Source organism: Babylonia areolata, chromosome 6, assembly GCF_041734735.1.
Source record: "Babylonia areolata isolate BAREFJ2019XMU chromosome 6, ASM4173473v1, whole genome shotgun sequence".
NCBI lineage: Eukaryota > Metazoa > Mollusca > Gastropoda > Neogastropoda > Buccinidae > Babylonia > Babylonia areolata.
In genome coordinates this window covers 35,140,910-35,153,409 of record NC_134881.1, presented here as the reverse complement: position 1 = coordinate 35,153,409, position 12,500 = coordinate 35,140,910, and the positions used below count along the sequence as shown (strand labels likewise).

Below are 12,500 nucleotides of genomic sequence, written 5' to 3'. Positions count from 1 at the left end.
GAACAAGACAGGCGAAAAGATAGACAATGTGAATCAATGACGAACAAGACAGGCGAACAGAGATTAATGCTCACGAAGAGAAGCACGAATGCCACGTGCAACAACTGATCGTAAAAATAAACAAACACACAACACACACACACACACACACACACACACACACACACACACACACACACACAACAGGTACTCACCCAGCTGGCTAGGGTACAGTTCGCACACCTGTCTGAAGGCACCACCACCAACACCAACAACACCACCACCGCCGCCGACGACGCCACCACCCCCAAACGGGGACAACGCCAACGACGACGAAGACAACGACGAAGACTTTAACCTCCCGGCATGGACACCCCTCTCGTCGTCCAACATCACACCAACACCACCATCACCACCACCTCCTCCTTCCACGTCTTCCACCGCCATCCCCCTCCTCCCCGAACCTCGGGATGACACCACAGAAGTCTCCTGTCCCTCTCGCGCCCACAGTCCCTGATCATGAATTTGCTGAACCCCCGACCCCAATACCCGGGCTAGCGGCGCGCCCGTCAGTCCTAACCCCGCCCAGCCCAGCCTCCAAACACTATAGGACGAGGAGGAGGAGGACGACGACGAGGTCTCTGAGGCAGCTGACCGTATGATGTCGGCGACCCGGTGAGCGAAGACCTGGTTGATGAACTCCACGTGCCCGACGTCCACGTGCGGGGTCTGCAGCTCCGTCTGCTCGCGCACGTACTGGTAGAGGAGGTAGAGGATGATGGCCACCACCACCAGCCCCCACAGGCAGCAGATGACGATGCGCGTGTACACGAACTCGTCCTCGGGTTGAGGGTGCTGGAGGCCCAGCACGGGGTGGTGCCGGACAAGGTCTGGGAAATGCGGCCTAGTACCACCGCTGTTGTTGCTGCTGCTGTTGCTGCAGTTGTTGTTGCTGCTGCTGCTGCTGCTGCTCCGCTGGGGGACCAACTGGTGGTAGTAGCCATGAGGTGGGGCGGAGGAGCCGTGGGGAGTTGAGGTGCGCGGGTGGGGCGTTTGGGAGCCACTGCTGCTGCCGTTCTTCAGGGACTCTGCGGCTTTAGTGGTGGTGGTGGTGGTGGTGTTGGTGGTCAGCAGCAGAGCTCCACCACCACCACCACCACCACCACGGGAGGATCTGGGTTCTGGGCAAGGGGGCGGCCCGCTGCGGACTGCTGGTACCACGCAGTTTGGGTAGCCTGCAAAAAAATATAAAGGAAAAATGTAGGAGGAGTTTTTGGATAAATTAATGTCCCCGTCACTCTTACTGGTGGTGGTGATTGTAGACACAAACTTGCTTGGATAAGAAGAGAAAAAAAGCAACATACACACGTGCGCGCACGCACACACACACACATACAGCCACACACACACACACACACACACACACACACACACAAGGAACAAAAAAAAAAAAAAAAAGCAAAAAAGAGACCGTCAGGTTTGTTGCTGTATGTTTTATCCATCTTTTTGAACATATAATAAATAAATAAATAAATAAAAATAAATAAATAAATAAATAAGGCACCAATAAATAAGTAACAACAACAGGGCCCAGAAAAAAACAACAACAAAACAGCACAGTTTTTCTCCAGGCAGCAACATGATGTAAGTACCCAGTTATCAAACCCGAACGGACACACACACACACACACACACACACACACACACACACACACACACACACACACACACAGAGAGAGAGAGAGAGAGAGAGAGAGAGAGAGAGAGAGAGAGAGAAGGAGCACAGGAACAAATTATAACAAAACTGCCAGGAGCCAGTTACATTGCTCGGACGGAAGAGCTCAGTATGGTCGTAACCCTGCTACTAACTGTTTGTGTAGTATGGAACTGACCAATGGCGTAGTTCGGTCAAGGTAGGTATTTAGTCACGTGTAACTGTCAAAAAGTTAGAACCAAGCAATGCAACTGGCACCTGGACACGAAAAAACCCCAAAAAAACAAAAACAAGAAAACAATGGGAAAGATAGGAAAAAGAGACAATATAAAGAACAATGACGAGACGGAAACACAAAAAGAATGCAAGAAAGAGAAAGGAAGAAAGGTCAAGTGCTCGATTTTCCACATGGGGAGTGGCGGGAGGGGGGGGGGGGGAGCGGGGGGGGGGGGGGGGGGGGGGGAGGTAGGGGGATATTAAAAAAAAAAAAAAAAAGTTTGTAGGTCCCATAACCTTTTCACAGCCCGTCACAGCAGTGGCTTTCTCTGTTCTTCACTGTATCAACAACTCGGCCTATGAAAAAGGCAGAACCAAATCTTTTTTTTTTTTTTATTATTATTTTTTTTTTACTTTTCTATTTTTTAACTCTGTCCAATTTTATTTGTGAGAATTCCATCTTCAACAGCATCATAAACAAAACAAAAAATGAAATAAAACGAGTAGAGAAAGTGGCAACGCCTAAGTACCAAGTTTTTCTCTTGACAGGACAGAGGCACACAACATGACGTCACAGCACCCCCTTGCACACACACACACAACACACACACACACACACACACACACACACACACACACAAACACACACACACACACACAAACACACACACACACACAACAAGGGCAAATAACTGCAGCTTTCTTGACAACTAAGCTAGCATGTATTCAGGGAAAAATATATGGTTTACAGAAACAAACCCAGAATCCATGCGCACCCCTGGCCCCCCTCTCACCCCCCCCCCCCCCCCCTCCCCCCCCCCACCTTCGTCCCCCACACCCCTCCCCGCCCCTCCCCATACACACACTCCCAAAAATAAAATATAAATAAAAAAAACCCAAAACAGGATCCTCCAAAGATCTTCACATGTTTTTGGCTCAACAAACCATTCTCTAAACACACACACACACACACACACACACACACACACACACACAGGAGTATTTTTCAAACATCTCCAAGATCGACGACGACCAGCCACGTACATCACCACATACTCGGGGAAACAACTCCTCTTTTTGATTTGGAGACTGAGTTTCCCAATGTGCTACACAGTTGTCACCCTTGATGACACACAGATTTCGTATTCGCCACAAAAATACCATTCGTGCCAACATAAATGATACTTTGAATACAAATGAAGTGAAGTGAAAAGAGAGAGAGAGAGGGAGAGAGAGAGAGAGAGAGAGAGAGAGAGGGAGAGAGAGGGAGAGAGAGTGTGCGATGTACGCGGATATCAAAATAAACACACACATGCACATACCTACATACACAGACACTCACACACACGCAGGCATACACATTCATGCAAGCGCGCGCACTCACAAACACAAACACACACACACATATACACAGACACACACACACGTCTCACCAGACCACACACACACACACATACACACACGTACGCACGCACACATACACACACACACATACACGCAAGCACGCAGACACACACACACACACACACACACACACACACACACACACACACAGAGTGTGACAGGCAACAGAGAGAAAAGAGAACATTTTACTGCCGGTTAAAAGCCTTTAGGGGTAGACCGACTGAATTAAAACCATCCTGGTATGAGCTGTATTATCTGGTAATCGTTAGTCATTACCATTCTCAACATAGTCATCATGTGTCTTTTTTTTTTCACTCACTTGTGTAAACAAAGTGAGTCTATGTTTTAACCCGGTGTTCGGTTGTGTGTGTGTGTGTGTGTGTGTGTGTGTGTGTGTGTGTGTGTGTGTCCGTGTGCCTGTGTGTCCGTGGTAAACTTTAACATTGAGATTTTCTCTGCAAATACTTTGTCAGTTGACACCCAATTTGGCATAAAAATAGGAAAAATTCAGTTCTTTCCAGTCATCTTGTTTAAAACAACATTGCACGTCTGGGATGGGCACAAAAAATTTTAAAAATATGAAGCCTAATTATATGCAAACTGCATTTACTGTTATATTTTTTGTATTCTCTAAACTTGGCACTTTGACCTCTTATTCTGACACAACAACAAGAGGAGTCATTATTATTATTTTTTGTTCAAACAGGAACTTCTTTTGCTAAGCAATGAATTTTTATTTATTTTGTAAACGTTTCGGTGCAGATAGTAAAAAAGGGAAATTACTCTGTAATTAATGCTAGGGGACTTAATTTATCACAAGTGAGTCTTGAAGGCCTTGCCTCTCTTGTTCTTTTTTTTTCTTTTTTTTTCCTCAAGGCCTGACTAAGCGCATTGGGTTACGCTGCTGGTCAGGCATCTGCTTGGCAGATGTGGTGTAGCGTATATGTATTTGACCGAACGCAGTGACGCCTCCTTGTGCTACTGATACTGATACCGCTGCTGCTGCTACTACTACTGCTAATACTGCTGCTGCTGCTACTGCTGCTGCTACTGCTGCTGCTGCTACTACTACTACTACTACTGCTGCTGCTGCTACTACTATTGCTACTGCTACTACTACTACTACTGCTAAAAAAACAACAACAAAAAACCATCATCTCCCTGACACACAACTTCACAGTCTCACGAGACTGTAGGACGGATGCCTACCTTTACTACTACTACTACTTCTAATACTGCTACTACTACTACTACTACTACTGCTGCTGCTGCTACTACTACTACTGCTGCTGCTACTGCTACTACTGCTACTACTACTACTACTGCTGCTGCTACTACTGCTGCTGTTACTACTACTACTACTACCACCACCACTACTGCTGCTACTGCTGCTGTTACTACTACTACTACTACTACTGCTGCTGCTGCTACTACTGCTGCTGCTACTACTACTACTACTGCTGCTGCTGCTACTACTACTACTACTGCTGCTGCTGCTGCTGCTGTCAATGGGTGTAGCAGACGTCCTTCCTCCTTTCTGTCAGGATCGATTTTCATTCAGCCCGTCAGCTGTGTGCCGGGTGGTGTGTGTACACCGGGTTGTGTCCTCAATACTGCTGTTTAGTGTAGGCTCCGTGTCGCCCCGATTTGCCCATTCCCATTTCGTCTATTCCCGTTTCGTCTGTCAGAAAACAGGTGATTCCGATTCGGCACAAACATTAGTGTGTGTGTGTGTCGATTTGTATGTCTGGGAGAGCGAGGGAGACGGGGAGAGACAGAGAGGAAGAAAGAGGGAGAGAGAGAGAGGAGGGGAGGGAAGAGAGGGGGACAGAGAGAGACAGGCGGCGGGGGGAGGAAGACAGTGAGAGACACAGAGAGAGGGAGAGAGAGGGAGAAAGAGGGGGGGGGAAGAGGGAGACAGAGAGAGAGAGAGATGCGGGGAAGGAGAGAGAAAGGGGGGAGAGAGAGGGAGAGAGAGAGGGAGAGAGAGGAGGGGAGAGAGGGGGACACAGAGAGAGGGGGGGAGACAGAGAGAGAGCGTGAGAGACAGAGGGGGAGAGAGAGAGAGGGAGAGAGAGAGAGGAGGGGAGAGAGGGAGACAGAGAGAGGGACACAGAGGGAGACAGGGACAGAGAGGGAGAGATGGAGAGAGAGGGGGACAGAGAGAGAGACACACACACAGAGAGCGAGAGAGGGAGGGAGACAGAGAGAGAGAGGGGGGAGGGGGAGAGAGAGAGAGACAGAGACAGACAGAGAGAGAGAGAGAGAGAAACAGAGAGACAGAGAAACAGACAGAGACACAGAGAGATTCAAGATTCAAGATGGTTTATTCATGTATAGGCCTAGGCCCCTTATGAAGGGGTTTGTGAACATTATTTTACAAACAATACATCACGACACTGTGAGCATCAATAAACACAGTCAAACTAAAATATATCTGCATTACAGTTCAATGTGTAGAACAATAAAAGAAAGAAAGAAAAAAAACAACAAAAAAAACAACAACAAAAAACAAAAAAAACAGCGTTTTCACGAAGTAGCCATTTCTCTGAATTTGAAAGCTTTGTATAAAATTAGTGAAAATTTGCGAACAACTTCAGGGGAAGTAGATGACATCAATAAGTCCAATTTAAACAACGTAGGTTTACTATAATATTTAGGCTGAATAAACTCCTCTCGAATGTTCCTTAAAGCTGGACAGCAAAGAACAAAGTGTATCTCATTTTCTTGTGATTCTTTACATAATGGACAGGTCAGATCACTGTCGTTACATGTTCTGTATCTGTAATGATGGACCGCTAATTCTGCAATACCTAATCTAAATCTTGTCGTCATATATTTTAAATGTCTATCCATATTCAACACTAAGTAAGGTTTCAGATCAGACACATTGCAAAAATTCTTACAGAAACTAAATCTTTCACTATTCTGAATAAGATCAGACCACTTCTGCCATCTACAATCAATCAGACGTTGTCGAAACACACCGATAAACGCCTGGATGCTACCAACGCCTTGGTTTAACCAAACAAATCCAAATCCATGTTCAAACAAACAATGACGAATCTTGGTTACCCAGTTCACTCTGCCTCTAGCATCTAAATCATACAGCATATCATAAGCTTTGCGGGGTATTCTGTTATGTTCCATTTGTAGTAATCTCAACCAGTAACGTATGCACCTGACTGCAGAAACTAGATATAACGGGTATCGATTCATTTCACCATATACTAAGTCATTTGGCGTTTGCCTATCTACTCCTAAAAACCTCTTTAATGCAAACGTGTGGACTGATTCACAGTGAACAGCAGCTTTGTCTAGACCCCACAATTCAGAGCCGTATTGCACAACAGGCTGCACTTGTGTGTCAAGTAATTTGATAAATAAATTAAAGGAAACATTATTGAGCATATGCAACTTTTTCATAATACAAATCAATGTATTTTTTGGCTCTGCTTGCTAGATCTTTGCATGCCCCAACGAAACTCAAGCGTGTGGAGAAAAGTATGCCCAGATATTTGTAAACATTGACAACTGACATCAAACTACCATCATACACCCACCTTTCTCTGCTGCTCAAATAGCCACCCTTACGAAATACTGTGATATTACTTTTCAACATAAATTAACTTTTAATTGGAGTGAAACTGCTGCATGGTGAAGGTTGTTCAGCTGTCTCTGTAAACCTATAGCAGTTTCTGACATCAGAACAACATCATCAGCTAACAAAAGTATGAATAATTCAAAGGAATCAATCGGAAACAAAGCCCCGTGTCTTCCATTATTAATTACTTGGATTACTAATTCATTAATGAATAAAGAAAACAAAATCGGACTGCAGGCATCCCCCTGTCTAACGCCAGCTGTACAGTTAATGAATTCAGTCAGTTTAGCGCCGCAGCGAACTCTAGATCTTACTACATTATACATGCTTTTTACACATTTGTAAAGTTTACCTCTTATACCATTCAGAGAGAGAGACAGACAGACAGACAGAGAGGGAGGGAGACAGAGACACACACACACACACACACACACACACACACACACACAGAGATAGAGACAGAGACAGAGAGAGACTCAGCAGACGAAACAAGACTGGCAGGTCTACAGGCCAAACGGGACTCAGAGACTCAAACTCCCGAGCAGCCAGTGAGGGGAGCGGCACGATGAAGGTGTGGGCGGAACGGGAACAGGCAGAATCATACTTGCATCAACCCCCGAAAACGGAGTATGGCTGCCTACATGGCGGAGTAAAAAAACACAAAAAACACGGTCATACACTCGTGTACATACGAGTGAACGTGGGAGCTGCAGCCCACGAACGAACGAAGGAAGAAGAAGAAAAGCAGAAGAAGAAGAAAGACCTGCATCAAAAGGCTGTGGAGTCAGAAGTGTTCAACCAGCCCCCATCATTAAAAGTGCAACGGTGGCCGGGTTATTTTGTATTTCTTTTTATCACAACAGATTTCTCTGTGTGAAATTCGGGCTGTTCTCCCCAGGGAGAGCGCGTCGCTACACCACAGCGCCACCCATTTTTTGGTATTTTTTTCGTGCGTGCAGTTTTATTTGTTTTTCCTATCGAAGTGGATTTTTCTACAACATTTTGCCAGGAACAACCCTTTTGTTGCCGTGGGTTCTTTTACGTGCGCTAAGTGCAGCAGCACACGGGACCTCGGTTTATCGTCTCATCCGAATAACTTAGCGTCCAGACCACCACTCAAGGTCTAGTGGAGGAGGAGAAAATATCGACGGATGAGCCGTGATTCGAACCGGCGCGCTCAGATTCTCAAACTTCCTAAGGCAGACGCGCTACCTCTAGGCCATCACTCTACCCTTTAGGCCATGCACCCTACCAGCATGCGGGTATCCACGTGTTCGAGTTCCTATATACGAATCGAAATTCTCGCCTCCACCTACCCCACCCCCACCCAGCTCCCTCACGCCTCCCGTCCACTAGACCTTGAGTGTTGGTCAGGGCGCTAGTCCTTCAGGGTGAGACGAAACAATCGGAGGTCCCGTGTGCAGCCAAACATACACTTAGCGAGCGCCAAGTTGAAGAACCCAGGCGCGCAACAAAAATTAATGATGTTGTCCCTGGCAAAAAAACTCTGTGGATAGAATTCCGCCTTTTGAAACACACTTTATATACAAAGCGACATGATCGATACAACATGACACAATAAGAATAATAATAATACAGTACAGCACAACACAATACAGCACAACACAGCACAACAGAATAAAGCCCTTCCGAATGCCTGCGCGTGCCGGGCACTTGAAAAATGAAAACTACTGATGAATTTCATCCCCTCTGGTTCCAGACCCATAAGCCTACGGCAAAATCTCATTTGGCTCCAATGCTGGAAAATCGATATCAGTCTGCTGGCATCGGTTTCTGACTAACCTTCTTAAAAATCTATGAAAACGCGGACAGACAGACAGACAGACAGAAAGACAAGACAGATAGATAAGACAGACAGACAGACAGACAAGACAGATAAGACAGACAGACATACAAGACAGAGAAGACAGACAGACAGACAGACATACAAGACAGATAAGACAGACAGACAGACAGACAGATAAGACAGACAGACAGACAGATAAGACAGACAGACAGATAAGACAGACAGACAGACAAGACAGATAGATAAGACAGACAGACATGACAGATAAGACAGACAGACAGACAGACAGACAGACAAGACAGATAGATACAACAGATAGATAAGACAGACATACAAGACAGATAAGACAGACAGACAGATAAGACAGACAGACAGACAAGACAGATAGATAAGACAGACAGACATGCAAGACAGATAAGACAGACAGACAAGACAGATAGATAGACAAGACAGACAGACAGACAAGACAGATAGATAAGACAGACAGACATCAAGACAGATAAGACAGAGAGACAAACAAGACAGATAAGACAGACAGACAGGCAGACAGACAAGACAGATAGATAAGACAGACAGACATCAAGACAGATAAGACAGAGAGACAAACAAGACAGATAAGACAGACAGACAAGACAGATAATCAGACAGACAAGAAGATAAGACAGACAGATAAGACACAGACAGACAGAAATACAAGAGAGATAAGACAGACAAACAGACATACAAAACAGATAGATAAGACACAGACAGACAAGACAGATAAGTAAGACAGACAGACATACAAGAAAGATAAGATAGACAGACAGACAAGACAGATAGATAAAGACAGACAGACAGACATACAAGACAGATAGATAAGACAGACAGACAAGACAGATAAATAGGACAGACAAGACAGATAGATAAGACAGACAGACAGACATACAAGACAGATAAGACAGACAGACAAGACAGATAGATAAGACAGACAGACAGACAAGACAGATAAGACAGACAGACAAGACAGATAGATAAGACAGACAGACATACAAGACAGATAAGACAGACAGACAGACAGATAAGACAGACAGACAGACAGACAGACAAGACAGATAGATAAGACAGACAGACAAGACAGATAAGACAGACAGACAGACAGACAAGACAGATAGATAAGACAGACATACAAGACAGATAAGACAGACAGACAAGACAGACAAGACAGAGAGACAAACAAGACAGACAAGACAGATAAGACAGACAGACAGACATACAAGACAGACAGATAAGACACAGACAGACAGAAATACGAGAGATAAGACAGACAAACAGACATACAAAACAGATAGATAAGACAGACAGACAGACAGACAGACAGACAAGACAGATAGGTAAGACAGACAGACAGACATACAAGACAGATAAGATAGACAGACAGACAGACAAGACAGATAGATAAAGACAGACAGACAGACATACAAGACAGATAGATAAGACAGACAGACAGACAGATAGACAAGACAGATAGATAAGACAGACAGACAGACAAGACAAGACAGATTGATAAGAAAGACAGACATACAAGACAGATAGATAAGACAAACAGACAAACATACAAGACACACTGATAAGAAAGACAGACAGACAGACAGACAAGACAGATAGTTAAGACAGACAGACAGACAGACAAGACAGATAGTTAAGACAGACAGACAGATAGACATAGAAGACAGATAGATAGACAGACAGACAGACAGACAGACAGACAAGACAGACAGACAGACAGACATGGGTTGAGACAGGAAGACGACAATGTGAAATAAAGAAGAACAGCATTTTTTTTTTTTTTCAATCCACAAAACCCAGTTATCATTGAAACACAGCATGGCGCCCAACCTGCAAGTACTTATCACAGTTAAATCAACGTTTGATAATGTGGCAAACTCATCTCTCTCTCTCTCTCTCTCTCTCTCTCTCTCTCTCTCTCTCTCTCTTCATTTTCCATTTGCCCTGAGGGCTGGATGAAAAAAAGCACATGTATGCTTATTCCACTTCCCTCAATAAAAAAACTTCGTTCGTTCGTTCGTTTGTTCTCTCTCTCTCTCTCTCATACCTTACATTACAATACCTGTTTGCTGACTCGAAAGCTTGTATGAAAACGTCTCAAAGCTTGCTTCGTTTAAATTTCAAGTTTGTTTAAAATCCATAAAAAAAACACTGGCTAAAATCCACACAAAGCTTGTTCAAAATCCACACATTCGGACTTGTTTAAATCCATACAGAACTTGTTTAAAATCTATTTAGAAAACAAACGGCTTAAAATCCATACGGACCTTTAAAACTGAAACAAACCTTCTTTAAAATGCATACGTACAAAACTTGTTGAAAAACAAAACAAAACCAAGCATACAAAACTTGTTTAAAATCCATCCACACAAAACTTTGTAAAATATATACAGATGAAATTTGTTTAAAATCCATAATATGCTTGTCTAAAATCCATACTAAACTTTACTTTCTGAAATCCCATACATACAAATCTTCTTTAAAACGTCATACATACTAGGCGGGTTTCAAAGCCATACACACAAACCTTGTTTAAAATCCTTGATTAGAATCCCTTCTATGCCCTTTAAAAGCCCCCCCCCCCCTCCCCTAGCCCCCCTCCCTCCCACACACACACACACACACACACACACACACACACACACACACAAAGCTAAAAAAAACAACCAAAAAACCCCGCATATATACAAAATTTGTTTGAAAATTCATACATACAAAGCTTGTTTTGAAAACCGCACAAACAAAGCCTGTCTTAAAAAAAAAAAAAAAAAAAAAAATCCACACATATATAAAACATTTTCAAGATCCATACAAAGCTTGTTTAAAAATCCACACACGCACACCTTGTCTCAAAATCCATCCACCGTCGTCGACATCAACAAAGAAGACAAGAGGTCCAAGACAATGCATGACAAACAGCGGACAGTAGCCGGCAGTGTTTGCACGCCCCATCCCCCGCCATCACCAAAACGGGAAGAAATGATCCACAATCAATCAAATCAATATGGGACATATCATTAACACTGTCTCCATGCCTCCCAAATCAATGAGCCTTTTATCACCAAGCGGTGTCTTCCATTTTGGAACATCTCCGCCGCATCGCATCCTCCTCGTTCTAGCCAACAAAGCTGTACTCTCTGTCTGTCTCTGTCTGTCTCTGTCTCTGTCTGTCTGTCTGTCTGTCTGTCTGTCTCTCTCTCTCTCTCTCTCTCTCTCTCTCTCTCTTTCTCTCTCTTATTGACAACAAGCTTAAATGGGAGACATACAAGTTCGTAGTCAATATCATAAAAATTTTTAAAAAAAACGAAAAAGAAAAAGGTTTTCTTGTGATCTCGTTTAAAACATGTTAGCTAGTCCAGAAGCTTCCTTCTCTCTCCCACCACCACCCCCCTTGCCCCTATTCTTACGTCATGTCTAAAAGCAAGCTGAACGAAGTGCATAATCATGAAAAATCAACAACAACAACAACAACAACGACGACGACGACGACACAAAAAACCAAAACCTCGTTTCTGTACACAGGCGCGCTGTAAAATATCTCAACGGTGTGTTACGAAACACACGCAGTCATCAATATATGCTGCCAGCTCCCCTCCCTTTGACTAAACACCAAATATCAAACAAGTGCGTACTTATGCATAACATTATATACGGTATATGCCCTACTTATCTAGATGTAAACACTGTCGGCTATGGTATACGCAGCCTCAATGACCCCGGACATGCAACTC

The 12,500-nt window shown here is 44.1% G+C and overlaps 1 protein-coding gene across 1 annotated transcript in view; it reads right to left on the bottom strand.

Moving 5' to 3' along the window:
* LOC143283381 (uncharacterized) overlaps positions 1-12,500 on the bottom strand; it is a 196,795-nt gene that overhangs the window by 160,073 nt on the left and 24,222 nt on the right. The window contains exon 2 of the mRNA XM_076589588.1: positions 195-1,214. Coding sequence (XP_076445703.1) covers positions 195-1,214 — 1,020 coding nt within the window. The remainder of the gene's footprint in view (positions 1-194; positions 1,215-12,500) is intronic.